The following is a 15,854-nucleotide window of genomic DNA, read 5'->3' as shown; positions in this document are numbered from 1 at the left end:
GCTCCTCTCACTTCTGTTGTTGATGTGCACTTGAAGGTGTTGAACTCTCATATCTCCCAGGGAATCCCTCCCAGTTCCTCCTGCATTTTGTGCTCACCAGGGTTTGCTCAGAGAAAAAGAATGGTTCCTGTGAACATGTCAGGTTTGATCACCAGAGAATAACTGCTTGTGGTGATGGAGGAAGGGAGAGAACCCGAGTAGAGCTGGCTGTCCCTGCATGGCCTGTGCAGGGTCCAGGCAGCAGAACTTGGTAGAAACCAGCACATGGTGGGACAGACCGAAGACGTGGCCTTACAACAGAACCATGGATTTCTTTATTATTTAAAGCAGAAGTGGTTCCATCTCACTGCAGTGTACAGAGTGCCATATTCACCCACTTGACAGCAAATTTCCCCGTGGGGCTGGGCCCTTCTGCAGCTTCCACAGTCTGCCTTGGAGCATTGGACAAACCTAGTAGTGGTTATAATACATCCTGACCTGGTTCCATGCTCTGCGGTAGCTTTGCAAGGACATCTGCAAGAGGACAAAGAAGAAGGCCTTAATATGTTCAGACAGCAGTGATATGTTGAGGAGAAAGCTGCAAGGCTGGAATACAGCCTGGCCTGAGCTGTATTGCTGCCCCCTCATCCCCCCTTGCTCCCACTTGAGATCTGTACTTGCTGAGGCATAATTAGGAGAACTCTTGCAGCTCTACACAAGCTTGGTTCTTCCTGAAGCCACACTGATGCCTGGAGATCCACACAACAGCATTGTAGTAAGAAACCTACAGCCCCTCAGATGGCAGCAGGCAGCAAAGAAAACCAGTTTATAGCCTCACTGCTCTCCAGCTCCCAAGAGGCTACCAGGACTCTAGCTTGCCTGCAATGAGGCAGCATGAAGCCAGGTCTGGGTCCTCAGTCTCCTAGGGGAACAGCCTCGGTGAGAAGGGATCTGCCTGAGCAACAGGCAGGCTGCAGGCAGACTGTCCACCAGCTCTTGGGGAGCACAGCCAGGACCTATTTCTGAACTCACAGCACTGATGCATGCTGATGGGTAAGCCCAAATCCATACAGTTCTGAAACAGGCTGGACGACGTAAGCCCTGTCCATTGCACACCAGGGTGCGGGAGCTAAGTGCTGGACAGGAAAGCCAACAAGCCCATCTCTGCTCCAGAATGACAGGGTGTCATAGTACAGCACCACACTATTATGCCATCCAACCTATCCTCTTCTATCCCCACACTGCTGTGCACACATACATCCTGCAAGGGGCAGAGGTACAGACATGTCCTGCTACCTTCAGGCTTTGACTATGCTCCTGTGTTCTCTCTCCAGCTCCTCACAGGCTGCAGAAGTTGGGGCAGGAGGAGATTCAAAGATATTATTGCAATTTTGCTCAGAAATCCTGTCTGGATCTTGACTAGTATTTACTTATCAGGGAAGAGTCCAGATATGAGTAAGAAATTTTTGAGGACGTCACGTGTGGGAAAAGGCCAGTGCAGGTTACATATACAGAGACAGAAACCTATCGGGCTGCCATATGTCCCCTTCTCCTTACACAAATGACAGCTTTCAGCACAGTGACAGACCAGTGATGCTTCCTGTCAAATTACAAGGTGTGTCCTTGTCTTGGCTTCCCCTCGGAGATCAACCATTAAGATTCAGCCTCTGTTCCCAGGGGAGGGAGCCATCACCACTCCATAAACAGGAAGAATCTCCGGCTCTGCCTGGTGATGGTGAAATGGAGGCCTGAGAACCTTCTCACAGCTTCCCAGTGGGTCAGGAGCCTGCACCCCACTCCCCAGGGTGGCTGCAGATGGGGGGCACACACACAACTCCCAAGAAATGCTCCTGAACACCCAGCCTGATCTTGCTCACCTCAGCAACTGTCACCTTCCTCGCCCAAGCCTTGAGGCTGCTCTTGAGGTCAGTAACATCCATCTTCTTCTGCACATAACTCAGCACAGGGGGGACACTGTAATCCGAGAGCTGCTTCTGCAGCTGACAGTTCACACTCTCAACTTCTGCTTGTTGCTGCCAGAGGAATAGGAACAGAGGGCAAAGAGATCCCAGGGAAGATTTCCATTGCCAGCTGGTGGCCAGTCTTCCAGGGAAGCAGATAGGTGGGATAAATTAAACCTCCAGCACTGTGGGGGATCAGTGAAATGCATCACCAGTGCCTCCATCCTGGTCAGCAGCACTGGGAGCCCCTTGACCCTGCTTCTCAAAGCAGTAGTGCCCCTGCCAGTCTATGTGTCCCCAGACTGGTATGACAGCAGTGCCACTTCTCCCTGTAGAGGACACTGCTAATAAAAAGTTAAAGGAAACTAAACTTCAGGAAGCAACTGGCAGGTCCCTGTGGAGCCAGGGACAAAATCTATAACACGTCCTGTTCTGCAAACCTACCCATGGTCACTGGCACTGGCAGGATCCCCAGAACTTGCTCAGACCCAGAAAGGCACACAGGTAGCCAGCTTGTTGCCAGTACTCAAATGGGCATCAGTAGCCAACACACAACAAAAATATCTCAAAAAAAGTCCTCCCTAGTAAAACCTCAGGGCCTCCCAAATCACTCTTACCTCCTCCACCAGAGCAGCTTCTCTTTCGATTTTCTCCAGCAGCTCCTTCCTCTGGGAGATGTTTTTCGACAGAGAAGTAGATGTTTCCATGGCATCCCGCAGCTTCCTCTGGAACAGGAGAGCAGGACAACATCAGTGGGCAAAGCAGCAGCTCTCAGACATCTTGAAAAGCACCCCTCTACTCCTCCAGTTTGGTCCCAGCAGCTGATGCAAAAGGTTTGCTCCCAAGAGAGCTCCATGTCACTGCTTGTTCCCTGCAGAAGGCAGCATCATGCATGGTCATGCAGCTACTGCTTCATGCTGTCCCATGTCACACTGCAGCACAGCCCACAACATAGAAGCTGGGGTTTAGGATTGACCCTGACAGAATGGCTGACCAGAAAGAAGCAAATACACCCAGATGAGAAGGCTGCAGCTCATGACATTGTTTCAAATGTCATGGGTTATGTAAAAAAATATAGTTTCCTGTGCAAGTCACCGCCAAAGCTCTTTCCTACTGGAATTTTCCCCTGGGGTGTGAAATAACCATGCTGCAAAGGTGCATCATCAGGCTGCAGCCAACATGAATGAGGGCATAGATGCTTTTGGTGTGTCAGGCAAACCTCCCAACCCAACTATTAAGTCCATGGGATGGCAGAGGTGTTCACCATCCTCTGACTGAGAGAAGGATGCAAGAGCTTGTGTGCAACCCTCAGAAACAGAAGGCAAAATAGAGATCCTGGGAGGTTCACTCACTTTATAGAAGTTGAGGACTTGAACAGTCTTCCCTAAGGTAATTTTTAACTTCAACAGCTCCTGATTCTTCTCATCAATCTTCTCCTGGTACTGGGCATTTCTAACCTGCAGCTGCTGCAAACGGACCTCACAGAGTGTCTCTCCCACCTGCTCCTTCTGCAAAGCCCAAGGAAGCAGAGCTGTAGGTTGCTGACCAGAGCTGATTCCAAGTAAGAGAGCTTTGCAGGCCTAAAGAACTGGCTTCAAGCCTGGGGCTCAGGGAGGGGTATGAGACACATTGTGCCACTGAGCCTGTGCTCTGCTCTTGCTTAGAGAGTCCAAGCAGTGCAGACAGGTGCCCTCTGGTGAGGTTCCTGACATGCCAGCAGCAGCTGGTACCCAGGGAATTTCTCTGATCCAGCATCTTTCAGGGCACAAAGAGACTTCCACTCAGTGAGACTTCTGTAGATTGTGACTCCTGTCACTCTTCAGGAGTCATCTAGTCCTGTCAACTGCCACACGCACCTGTCTAATGCTGCGGAGCTTCTTCTTGTAACTCTTAAGCAAAAAATTTTTCAAGAGCAACTTTCTCTCAGCAGATCCTAAAGAAAGATGGCAGATTATGGAGGAAAAAAACCACCCAGACCCCTCCTCACGGTGTGGTCCATCCATCCCATCCACACTGCAGCCTTCACTGCTAGCTTAGAAAGGAGGCACAGAAGAAATGCTGCTCAGCAATACCCACCAAATATGGGGGCATGGCCAGGTGCTTTCTCAGTCTGAGACACAAGGATAAGGAACTAGGATTTTGCTAACCATACATGTCAGATGACAGACCCCTCAAAACTTGCCATGATGCACTGACCTCTGGCAGTTCTTCTCCTCCATGTATTCTTTCTCAGAAGCTATGACACTCCCTCTCTTGCAGGAGATGGTGCTGGTAATGTCTCAAAGTCACTGATAGCTTCTTAACATCAGTCCACCATGCATCTGCTTCTTCTGTGACTGCCTGCAGGAATAAGGTCATGTAATAGTCAAGAGGTGCTAACCTCCCTTACTCAAACAGCTTTGGCAATAGACAGCACCAGGCAGGATGAGGCACTCTCTCTAACTGGTATTACTAGCATTTCTCCTGTGGGAGCGTGAGTTTCATCTTTTGCAGCTCAGGGCACATGGTACTTCACTGACTCAAAAAGAACAATTAAAAAGTGTCTGAGCGTCAACATCTGTCACTCCATCCTAGCATACAAACATTGCCTGTCTGACGAAGCCAATACAAGGCAAATTACCATCCTTTTTGTATTGTGTACACCCTGTGGTCACATGGAAGAGATGGGTTCCCTGCTTCACCTGCCCTGGCCCCTGTTAGCAGCACCAGCAGTCTCAACCAGACTGAGAGGTTCTTCCTTCCAAAACCTTCTTAGCACCATGGCTCATAGGTGTTGTCAGACAGCACAGAGCCAGCAGAGATAGTGAACAGCCACAAGGAGCCTGCAGCAGGAAGGTTCCTGCTTAGCCACTTGGAGCATGCTTGAAGAATCCCACAGAAAGTGGAAAGGCAAACCCTGAAGGACTATGTGGAGCCTGGACAAATCAGGCAGCTTCAGGATGCTACTAGGGGGAAAAATATGTTTGTCACAAAGGGCACACCTCCAAAAGATGACTAAAAGAAAATTTTCCTTTCAAGCCTTGACTTCTTTATATCACACAATAGGTCTAAACTTCTCTACCTAAAAAGCTGTACCTCACCTGTATTATTAATTAATTCCTGCCATAATAAGATCCATCCTCAGAGACCAGGCACTACTGATCTCTGTTGGTGTATTTGTCTTCAAGGAAAGGCTTAGATGACAGGAGGGTTCTGCCTCCCACTTTCAACTCTGGACCACTCACAGTGATGCTCTGCTATGAACAGACTTCACCAAGCAGGTCTGTCTCACTCCCTGAGGGATGGCACGTTGAAAGAGGTGGGGAAAGTAACAAGACCTTGAGTTTCTCCATGGTCTGCTCTGAGTCCTCCTTCATACTCTGAATGTCATTCTCCATCTCAGTCAGCTCCCGCTGAGCCAGCTCACATTTCTGCTCCACTGTCAAGCCCACAAGACAGTCTGTCGCACCATGGAGCTTGGATTTGTACCTGCCACGTGTCTGCAACAACCAAGAAACAACACAGATGCCCTTAGAATGCCAACACTGGCCAACTGTTGCTGCATTTTCCTGTATTCAAGAAGAAAATCATCTCAGTGGTCACGTTAGTGGAATTCCAGGTTACAGCAAGGGCAAGGAGGCTTCTCCAGAGCAGAGGTAACTCGGCCACACCTGGGCTGACTCCATCTGTCCTCTCATCCACTCACAAAACCCTTCTATGCAAGCACTTTCAGTTCAACAGGCAAGTCCAGAGCTAAAGTTTAAAGCCAATGTGAAAGTTTTGTGTGAGTTGGTAAAACACCTCTCTGTAGTGTAGATGCTTATTGCTGTATAGAACAGATGGGGTCTTCTACCCCTGGCCAGGTTAGACACCCTGTGTTCTCAGAAGAACTGACACCCCTCACAGGCAATTTCCAGTGCTTTGGGTAGGCACTGGAGGCAAGCACTGCTTCACAGTGGGCAAGTGCCCACCTGGCCAGAGGCAAATTTTCAAAGGGCTCAGTCTGAGCATAACCAGAAAGCAGATACTTTGGGCTCAGGCAGGCACTAAAACCCAGTGCAGGATGTTGACTGATTAGAGCTCAACTGCAAATGGTCTAGAATTTTTCATTCTGCTTCTGATGAAACTGGGGACAGGAGGTAAAAATCTAATCCAAAAACCTGTTTATGGCCCCAGTGAAAAGAAAGCACTCAGCAGAAGTATCTGCGTATAGATCCACACAGGTCTGAGCCCACTTCCCACTCCTCCCAGGGCCCACTGCCCCAGGAGGAGTGTCGAGTCACAGACCTGACATAGTCTTGTGCAAGTCTTCTGCTTTCTTGGCATTAAGTCTCCCTGTTTAATTTCTACTTCAAGTTATGCTGTGTGTGGCTTAGCTCATCCTAGAACTCCCTGGCATTGATTTCCAGGGTGACACAGTGCTGTCACACAGGGAAGGAACAGCATCAGCAGGAGGAGAAATGAGATGGCAGCCTGGCCTTTAAACTGACAGTGGGAATGGCAAGGCAACCCCAACTCAAACCCAAACAAGACCAGTAGCACCTTTTTGTAAGCCAAAATCTAGATTAAGAGCTCATCCTTGTGAAGCCTAAGTGCAGAGGGCTCTTAGGGGACTCTGTCATCACATTTCAAACTAAGAATCTTGCCTACTGACCTCCTTTCACATGAGCAGTGAGACCAGGAGCAGAGGGGATGCAGAGGGAGGAAGGGTCATAGCTCAGTGCAGTCAGGAGGCAGCCAGACCAAAAAACACAGGACCTGCAGCCGTACCTGTGTTGGCTCTGGTGGAGCACTCATCTCAGACTGATGCAGCAGAAACGGGCCACACGACTCCATCTTATGGTAACATTTCTCAAACATTTCCACCTCCATTTGGAGCAGGGTGTTGGCATGGCTGTGAGGAGCAGAGGTTCGGCTGAGCCAGACCAGGTGACTGCAAGGCAACAGAGGCCAACCCGAGAGGGACAGGAGTGCCCTGAAGCCACCCCAGCCTAAGGAGGGCCCTGAGGCCACCCCAGAAAGGGGCTCAGCCGGACCCACTCTCTCCCTGACCCTCAAAGCCAGCAGTGCCTGGAGCACAGTGGCCTCCACGAGGTCTGGGGCGGGAGAGCGGGTGGACTGTCTTCAGATCAAACCTCGTCGAAGGGCACCCGTGGCACAGCCGGACCACCGAGGCCTCTGGGGACGGTGCCCGAGGGCCAACGAGCAGGCATACTGCCCTACCCTGCCCTGCCCACCCTATCCCCCGACCCCCCGGCAAGGCCCCTGCCCCGCCACCGGTACCGCGCCTCCTGCAGCTGCGATCGGAGCTGCGGCAGCGGCACCGCCCTGGGGCTCCGCTCCGCCATTGTCGTCTCCGGGCAACGCTCGCGGCGCGCACGGCCGGCGGGAGAAGGACGGGCCAAGGGGGGAGGGGCTGCGGCACGGGACGTAGGGACAGGGGGACAAGGGGGGACATAAGGGTAGGGGGGCACACGGGGACAGGGGGCATGGGGGAGCATGGGCACGGGGACAGGAGGCACAAGACACCTGGGCACATAGCGTGAGGGATATGAGGGGACAGAGAAACACCAGGACACATGGACACACCTGTAAGGACACACAGGAAGTTTCCTGTACACACAGTGCACACACACGCATGAACATGCACCGACACAAGGTCACACGTGCACACACACCCGCAGCTCAGGCCCTACTTCCCTACCCAGATGGGGCCCTGGGGCAGTCCTGCAGGGCTGTCTGGCTGGGGACAGTGTATGAAAGAAGGAGGCAGGGGAAGGCACCCCCAGTGGCACCACTGTCCTCTGCCTGGGAGGCCGAAGCTTGCGGGCAGATTTCCCCATGAGGTGTCTGTGGTAAAAATGCATCTGCGGGGGCTTGGCTGGAGCGACACGGGGGGAGGGAGGGTGAGATGCCGAGGGGACAACGCCCCCAGAGTCCCCTGGAGTGGACACCACTTGCTCCTAGAAGCTCCTGCTTAAACCTTACCAACCCAGCTCCTCCTGGCAGGAAGGATCGGGCCCATCAGCTGTGTGTGGGTGCCTGAAGAAGGGTGCAGGCAAAGACAGGGGTCCTGTTCAGTTTTAAGGTGCATCTGCACCACGGCAGGGGGGCTCTGCCTGTGACACTGCCATCTTTGGCCACAATAGTCAGAGAGTTGAGGTAAATGGCACAGAGTCTAGTTGGAGGCCTGTCTCTAGTGGAGACCCTCAGGAGTCAGTACAAGGCCCAGTACTATTCAACATATTCATCAGTTCTGGATGAGGGACTAGAGTGCGCTGTCAGCAAGTTTGCTGCTGACACAATGCTGGCTGACACCAGAAGGCTGTGCTGCTAGCCAGCGAGATCCAGACAGGATGGAGGGCTGGGTGGGGAGAAATTTAATGAAATACAAAAAGGGCAAATATAGAGTCCTGTATCTGGGAAAGAACAACCCTGTGTGCAAGTCTAGGGTGGGAACCTATTGACCTATTAGAGAGCAGTGCAGAGGACAGGGACCTGAGGACCTGGTGCACAGAAGGATGACCATGAGCCAGCAATGTGCCCTTGTGGCCAAGAAGGCCAATGGCATCCTGGGGTGCATGAGAAGGGGGGTGGCTAGGAGGTGGAGAGAGGTTCTCCTTCCCCTCTACTCAGCCCTGGTGCGGCTGCATCTGGAATGTTTTGTCCAGTTCTGTGCCCCTCAGTTCCAGAAGGACAGGGAACTGTTGGAGAGAGGCCAGCACAGAGCCACCAAGGTGATGAAGGGGGTGGAACTTCTCTCTTATGAGGAAAGGCTGAGGGAGCCTGGGTTCTTTAGCTTGGAGGAGACTGAGGGACAACCTCATTAGTGTTTATAAATATGAAAAAGGGCAAGTGTCAGGAGGATGGAGCCAGGATCTTCTCAGTGATGTTCAATGACAGGACAAAGGGCAACACGTACAAGCTGGACCACAGGAGGTTCCATGTAAATGTAGGGAAAAGCTTTGTCACTGTGAGGGTGACAGGGCACTGGCACAGGCTGCCCAATGAAGTTGTGGAGTCTCCTTCTCTGGAGGCATTTAAAACCTGCCTGGACATGTTCCTGTGTGAGCCACATTATGTGACCCTGCTCTGGCAGGGGTGTGGGACTTGATGATCTTTTGAGGTCCCTTCCAACCCCTAACATTCTCTGATTTCTGTGATCTTCCTCTTACAGACCCCGTTTTGTCATGGTGGCTGTGAAACCAGAGGGAACAGTAGAGCTGGTCCTGCTGGCAGCTGACCCCAGGCATGCCTAGGAGCTCTGGGAGTGTGTGGAGCACCGTATGTTCTTATTGTTCCTGTTTCTGAATCCAGTCTGTGCCATGGTGATGTGCTCTGGCTGCCGTGTGCTGGATGTTTAGGACCAATGGCAGTAGCTGGCAAGTCTGTGTAGATCTCTTCTCCCAGAAAGCTGGTGATGTGGCTGGTGATACATCTCCATGGCTTTTCTGGGTTGAGGGGTTCAAGTCTACCTAATTATATAGTCAACTATAATTATATAAATGTCAGTCTCACCTCTGTGCATGGAAAAATCATGGTGCAGATTCTCCTGAAGGCTCTGCTAAGGCAAGCAGATAACAAGGGGGTGATTGGTGACAGCCAACAGGGCTTCACTATGGGCATGTCCTGCCTGACTGATTTGGTGGCCTTTTATGATGGGGTCACAGCCCTGGTGGACAAAGGCAAAGCAGCAGACATCATCTACCTGGACCTATGCAAAGCATTCCGCAGTACTCCACACCACATTCTGATCTCTAAACTGGAACACCATGGACTCAATGGATGGACTACTTGTTGGGAAAGGAACTGGCTGTCTGGTCACACCCAAAGAGTTGTGATCAGTGGCTCAGTGTCCGAATGGAGATGTGTGAGGAGTGGTGACCTCAAGGGCTGTTTAACAGCTTTGTCAGGGACATGGACAGTGGAATCGAATGCACCCTCCACAAATTTGCTGATGATACAAAAGTGTGTGGTGAAGTCAACATGCTAGAGACAAGGGATGACATCCAGAGGGACCTGGGCAGGCTGAAGAAGTGGACTGCATGAAGTTCAACAAGGTCAAGTGCAAGCACTGGCACAGGTTGCTCTGGGAGGCTGTGAAGAGCCCATCCATGGAGAGATTTAGATGCTGTGTAGACCCTGTTGTGGACAACCAGTTTTGGGTGACCTTGCTTGAGCAGGGGCCTGGACCAGCTGATCTCCAGGGGTGCCTCACCTCAGCCAGCCTGTGGCTCTGCCGAGTCCCTCCAGAGGAACACGGTGCCTTTCCTCCACCCATGGGACCTCCGTGGTACCTACTGCAGTACCTCGGTGTTACCATGGGGTAATGAGGGACTGCCACAGGGAGTGTGGCAGGTTATAGTGGGGGTGACAGCGTTAACAGGGGACTGACCAGGGCTGTGACAGGACTGAAGTGGTATGGTGGGGATGGCTGGGCTGACAGGGTGTCAAGAGGTGACAGTGGTGTGACAAGGAGTGACGGAGTCGTGACTGGGACAAGTGGAGGCTGGGTGGGTGACCGGAGCTGGGGAAAGCTTGGGGGAAGGGGCCCTGGCGGACAGAAGGCGGGCTGAGGAAGGGTGAAGAAGCCTGACGGGCGAGCGACGGCTGCGACACGGGGGACGTGACAAGGCGTAACCCCGGGCGACGGCAGCGGCCCGGAGGCGGCACCGAGGGCCGGGACCTCCGTGCCGCCAGGGGGCGCGGCGCGGCGGCCGGGTACCTCTTGCCGCGGCGCCTTTTCCGGGTTGGATGCGCGGCGCTCGGGGCCGGCTCAGGCTGCAGCCGCCGGCACCGGCCCGGGCCTCGGCACGCTTTGCGCGGGCCTAGCGCCCGCCGCTCCCGGGCCGGCCCCGCCCCGCTCCGGCCTGGCTCTGTCGCCTCCCGCCGCCGCCCTCCTGCGCGCCGCGCCCCGCCTTGCCGGCCTCCCACAGCGGCCTCGAGCCCTCCTCCTCCTCCTGCAGCCGCCGCCCGGCGCCGCCATGCCCGGCCCGGCCGCCGGCAGCCGGGCTCGGGTGTACGCCGACGTGAACAGCCTGAGGAGCCGCGAGTACTGGGACTACGAGGCGCACGTCCCGAGCTGGGGGTAAAGCTCCTCGCTCCTCCTCCCTTTCCCCGGGTCACCGGCGGCCTCGCACTCTCCTGCGGGCCCACGGGGAAGGTTCGCTCCCCTCCCCCCCCTTTTGGGGCGTCCCCGGGGGGCTGCGGGCGGCTGAGGGCGGTGCTGGGAGAGCTGCCTTCCCCCTCCTCTTCCGACTGCAGGCTTGCTGCCCTCTTAGTTATCCTCCCCTCCCTCCTCTTGGTGCTCGCAGAAATCAGGACGACTACCAGCTTGTTCGAAAGCTCGGGCGGGGGAAGTACAGTGAGGTCTTCGAGGCCATCAACATCACCAACAACGAGAGGGTCGTCGTGAAGATCCTCAAGGTGAGTGTCCCGTTGATGATGCAGGGACTTGTGGCTGGAAGTGAGGGGGAGAGGAGCTGGGTTGACAGGGGCAAATGACTGTTGGATCTTCTCCTTCATCCCAAAACCCTTGTTTTAGGGCATTGAGTTGAGGGATTGGAAGTGGATTTGGTATCCTGTGTGCTGCAGAAATATTTTGATGTCTTCTATCCAGCATAGCTTTGTACTGAGAGTTCCTCTGCAGAAGAGTTGTCCTGAGATTTGAACAGCGTTGCATGTGCTGCCTGAGTTTGGTAAATCATGTCTGGTAGTGTCTGTCTAAAACAGACAGTGCCCAGTGACTGTCATGTCAAGAGGAACGTGAAGCCTGTAAGGGGGGAGTCTTGTTAACCTCTAGACAGCCAAATGGCCTTTTCAGAAGCAGTCTGTGGGATGCTCAGCAGCCATAAAAGTGGGCAGAATTTTATATTCAGTCCTTTGGAGGATTGTGTATGGAAAAGAACCTCACAACAGCCAGGCAAAAAATACCATGGAAATTTGCAGACACTGACAGTCCATCTGAAGTTTGGCAGCATTGGTGACCTGTATTCTGGTGTATTTGCCCTGGAGGGTTGGGCTTTGAGGAGCTTAGAGCAGCAGTAACAGGTTGTAGTTCAGGCTGGCTGAATGTATGGGTTAGCAGCTGCAGGGCATTCCTTACTGTGTTTTGTACTGAAGCTGCATGCTGACAGCAAGCTGTGATAACTGCTAGCAGCAATGCTTTGGTGATCTGGGGATAGACAGGGGTGTTAAAAAAAAAACAGAAATGAAACGTTAGAGTTGAGGTACTTTGGGTTTTGTCTTGGCTGACATTTGTGGCTGCTGCTTCTTGGACCAGCAACACTTGTCACTTTTTCCCCAGGAGCACATGGGAGCCAGTGTCTGACCATGGGTGTTCGAAGATTTTGGGCATACATTGATCTGACACATGCAGGGGGGTCTGAGCTTAACCTGCCCTTGCAGCCACTAAGACAAGCAGCTGCCTAGGACATACTCTCTCTGCAGGGTTGCCTTAAGGCATTTGCTGGATCCACTCTGATAGTGTAGCTGCCTTGTCTCGCGTTGACTTTGCTGATATCCCTGCTGTGCCCATTTCCTTGGAATCTTCTGTGGCTTCCCAGATAACTCATCATGGTTTGTCTAGATGCTGCTTCTAGGCAAGGCATGATCTCTCTGCTTTGGCTGTGGTCAAGAGCAGAGTAGTGAGGCTCACATGTCCTCGCCAAGCTGGGTTCCTCTGGCATGATGATTGGGCCTCCCCCTCCTTTGGATGTTTTATGTGGTTTGTTTGGGGGTTTTTTTGCTTTCAAGGAGGGTAGGTGGAATTTTTTCCTATGAGAGAGTAGTCAAAGGTAGCCAGTGCAGAGTTAGATTTTACAGCAAGATGTGGTCAGGCCGAGAAACTGCACTTCTGTGTGCTGATCTGGAGTCTCTAATGGTTTGTTGAGACCATTGGTCTTGTCCCACATAGAACCCAGGAGTGAGAAGAGACTGCAAGGAAGAAAGTTAGAAATCCTTCTCCTTGTCTCTACCCAGCCCTAAAGATCCCCCCCCCCCCCCTGGAGTGATGCTGTTCTACATGAGGCAACTGAACTGTCATGTCCAGGGAGATTGTCAGCATTGGACTATGAGTCAGCTGGCAAAAGTCATCTGAGGGCATCTGGGTACTCCTTCTGCCTGGTCCTGAATGTTTGCCTTAATGCCCGGGGAGACAGGAATTGGATTGTCCCCAGATTGGAAGTGGAATGGTGTTGCCATTAGTTCCCTCCACTTGCGTTAACATGCAGACAGCATTCCTGCAAGTGAGCAAGGAAAAGTAGAAAAATCCAGATGAAGATGAACTTCTTAGTGGAATATGGGTCAGAGAAAAGAGTTTCAGAGCACTATGTTATGTGTGTTACAAACACCTGGGAAGTGTAGCAATAACATCATGCTGATCTGTGGAAAGTGCATCTGGTTTCCTGTAGCTAGACTCAAGTTATTTGCAAATTGCATGTGTCTACAATGGAGCCTTAGCAAAGAGCCTGGGTCTCTCTGTTCCTCCTTGTTCAGGTGGGATCCTGAGGTGGAAAATGCAACCAAAAGTGATGAGGTTTTTGTTTGGCTGCAGAGGTGGGACAAAGGGGAAGACTGTTGCTGGGCATTGGATGCAGCTGTTCAGCACAGCTGCTCTTGTTTTTCTGAGAAGACAGAGTGATTTCAGGCAAGAGTCACTTTTTTTAATATCTGTGCCTTGTGTGGGTTGACTGGTGTCTCTTCCCAGCCTTGCTCTTTGAATCAGCTTACCTTACTTAAGTCAAGTTAGCATGTAGCAAGTACTTCCCTTACCTTTTTTTCCCCCATTTCTTTGGTGTGCCTCCTGAACATCTTGTACCCTTGTCCAGAGAGGCCGGGAAATTTTTCCACCCTTTCTCTGGGGCAGCACTAAGCCACAGATTTCCTGTGTGACTTTGAGCAAGTGTGTAAGCCTCAACAAAGCTGAGACTTGAGCACAGGTCCTAGTCTACAGCTGCATAAACAAGCTAACTGATCTTCCTCTTCGGGCACCCACTTGCCTTGTTTGTTTAAGTGCCTTCAGAAGACCTCAGCTGTGGACAAGGCCAGGGAGCTAATGGTTCTGATTGGTATCACAGTGCCTCAGGTTTCTTGGGCTTGCAGCAAACAAAATGTCCCATTCTCCTGGCCAGTACAGAGCATTGCCTTAATGTTCTGCTACCCCAAGTGCAGGACCAGCCATAATCCTGCAGGAAAATGGGATGTAGTAGTGGTTGTGATCATAACATGTCAGCAAAGGAGCAGAACTAATATGATGACTATAACATTACTGTTTCCTGGGTCAAGTGTTTTTCTTTGCAAACATGATGCTCTTAGTATCACTTTTTCCAGCAGCTCTTGAAAAAAAAGCAAACAAACCAAGTTGCTTCTCACTGCTGCAGCAAGACATCAAGACATGCTGTGTAGGACAGTGTGTGCAGAGCAGCAAGGCAGGAGCCGTGGCTTCCCACACAGCCCTGCCAAGTGTCCTCAAAAAGATTTTTTCTTGAGAAGTGAGACTGGGGGCAACAGCACATCTTTCCAACCTCTTCAAGGAGCAAAGATTGAGCAAAAAAAGCCTTAGGGCTGAAGTCACCTGGGTAGATTGTGGAGGACCCTACATTGTACTGATCTTCCTACCCCTCACAGGTAGGATCATGGAGTTACCCAGCAGGTGTGCTCCTGCACTCCCTAGCTACTGTAGGAGGTTCCTGGGCACTCATTGGTCTGGCTGGCCTCTGTACAGCTGTGGATATGTTTCCTGCTTGCTTCAGGGAGAGCCAAGACAGGAAGAGGTAATGTGTAAACATGTCCTGTACATGCTTTTGTGTCTCATTTGAGTATGATGCTAAATTTTCACTCTCAGGATGAGGTCTGCCACTACTTGGCATGTACAAGGAAAGTTTAAGGCATCTCAGTTTCCAGTGAGTCATGTGTTGTCTGCATCCAATGGAAGTATCAAAGCCCTGCTCTGCTCTATCGTATCTAAGCACAAAGATTCAGATTTCCGGTGGACTGCTGAAGACAGTCTGCAACCTTTGTGCTGTCTCATTTATGATCTGCTCCTTTCACTTTTCTGCTAATGCATCTCCAAAATGTCTGCCAGTCTCCTCATGTACCTTAAAACTGAATTTTCCATTCTGGGGTAGCTGTTCTGAGGGATGTGAACAGCCTTGCCAGTGGCCACTCTGGCAAGCCAAAAGCCAAAGCCAAACTTCCCATGTTGCTGGCAGCTTTTGTGGTTAATTTTTTGTGGTGAGAATACTGCTGTTGAAGTTACCTACCCTCTGAAGGGCCCTTCACTGCCCATTCTCACATGCTGATTACCACCCTCTCAGTGTCCTCTCAAGGCAGAGATTACAGCATCCATACTATCTGCTTTGGGCAGCAGTTCTGCCTTCCTGATGCAGGGATGTGTCTTACATATGCTTTACTTGCCTACAAAGCATTGAGCCCATCACATAAATAGACTGTTATGTGCTTGTATGGTCACTTTCTGCATAGGTACAACATGCAGGTAGAGGTTAGGGGAAGAATATAGCTATGAGGAGAGGGAAATGCAGGTGCTGCAGCAGTAAGTAGCCCCTTTCTCCTTTGGTGGCTTTTGTCCCTTTGTGCTTAGTCCACAAGCTAGAACTTTCAACCATGTATGTGATTTCACAAGTGCATTCTTCTTTGTTTGGCTTTGTTTTTACCCAGTTGCCCCTTTTTGGGCTGTGTGAACCCTCCAGAGTTGCTTCTTATACCAAGCACTGCTGCAAGATCCTGCCAGCATTGAACTCAAATTATCACTCTAGTAGCTAGAGGATCATTTGAGGAAGGTAGCACTGTGGTTCTGGTAAATCTGTCTCTAAAAGCTGTAGAGCCCACATACATCAGCATGTTCTAGATGGGGGCTGGAATGACTCCAGTGCTGGTGTGCAAGAAGAGATTGCACAGGGAAATAGGATTGAATTA

The 15,854-nt window shown here is 51.7% G+C and overlaps 2 protein-coding genes across 5 annotated transcripts in view; one reads left to right on the top strand and one right to left on the bottom strand.

Moving 5' to 3' along the window:
- Nucleotides 1–271: 271 nt before the first annotated feature.
- CCDC113 (coiled-coil domain containing 113) lies at nt 272–7,316 on the bottom strand. Its single transcript, XM_030457833.1, is given in 10 exon segments — nt 272–513; nt 1,857–2,012; nt 2,558–2,665; nt 3,293–3,448; nt 3,797–3,856; nt 4,133–4,220; nt 4,222–4,280; nt 5,258–5,419; nt 6,690–6,813; nt 7,203–7,316. Coding segments are annotated over 10 exon segments (1,041 nt in total). The 5' UTR covers nt 7,268–7,316; the 3' UTR covers nt 272–450.
- A 3,482-nt stretch (nt 7,317–10,798) lies between these two features.
- CSNK2A2 (casein kinase 2 alpha 2) overlaps nt 10,799–15,854 on the top strand; it is a 28,974-nt gene continuing 23,918 nt past the window's right edge. For 2 of the 4 annotated variants that reach the window (XM_030457629.1, XM_030457630.1), the window contains exons 1-2: nt 10,799–11,007; nt 11,234–11,345. In XM_030457629.1, the coding sequence (XP_030313489.1) occupies nt 10,904–11,007; nt 11,234–11,345 (216 nt within the window). In that variant the 5' untranslated portion in view covers nt 10,799–10,903. The remainder of the gene's footprint in view (nt 11,008–11,233; nt 11,346–15,854) is intronic. The other 2 variants (XM_030457631.1, XM_008496192.2) reach the window with 2 other exon arrangements.

This window comes from Calypte anna, chromosome 11, assembly GCF_003957555.1.
Source record: "Calypte anna isolate BGI_N300 chromosome 11, bCalAnn1_v1.p, whole genome shotgun sequence".
NCBI classification, from domain to species: domain Eukaryota; kingdom Metazoa; phylum Chordata; class Aves; order Apodiformes; family Trochilidae; genus Calypte; species Calypte anna.
This window is presented reverse-complemented; position numbering and strand designations above follow the sequence as displayed.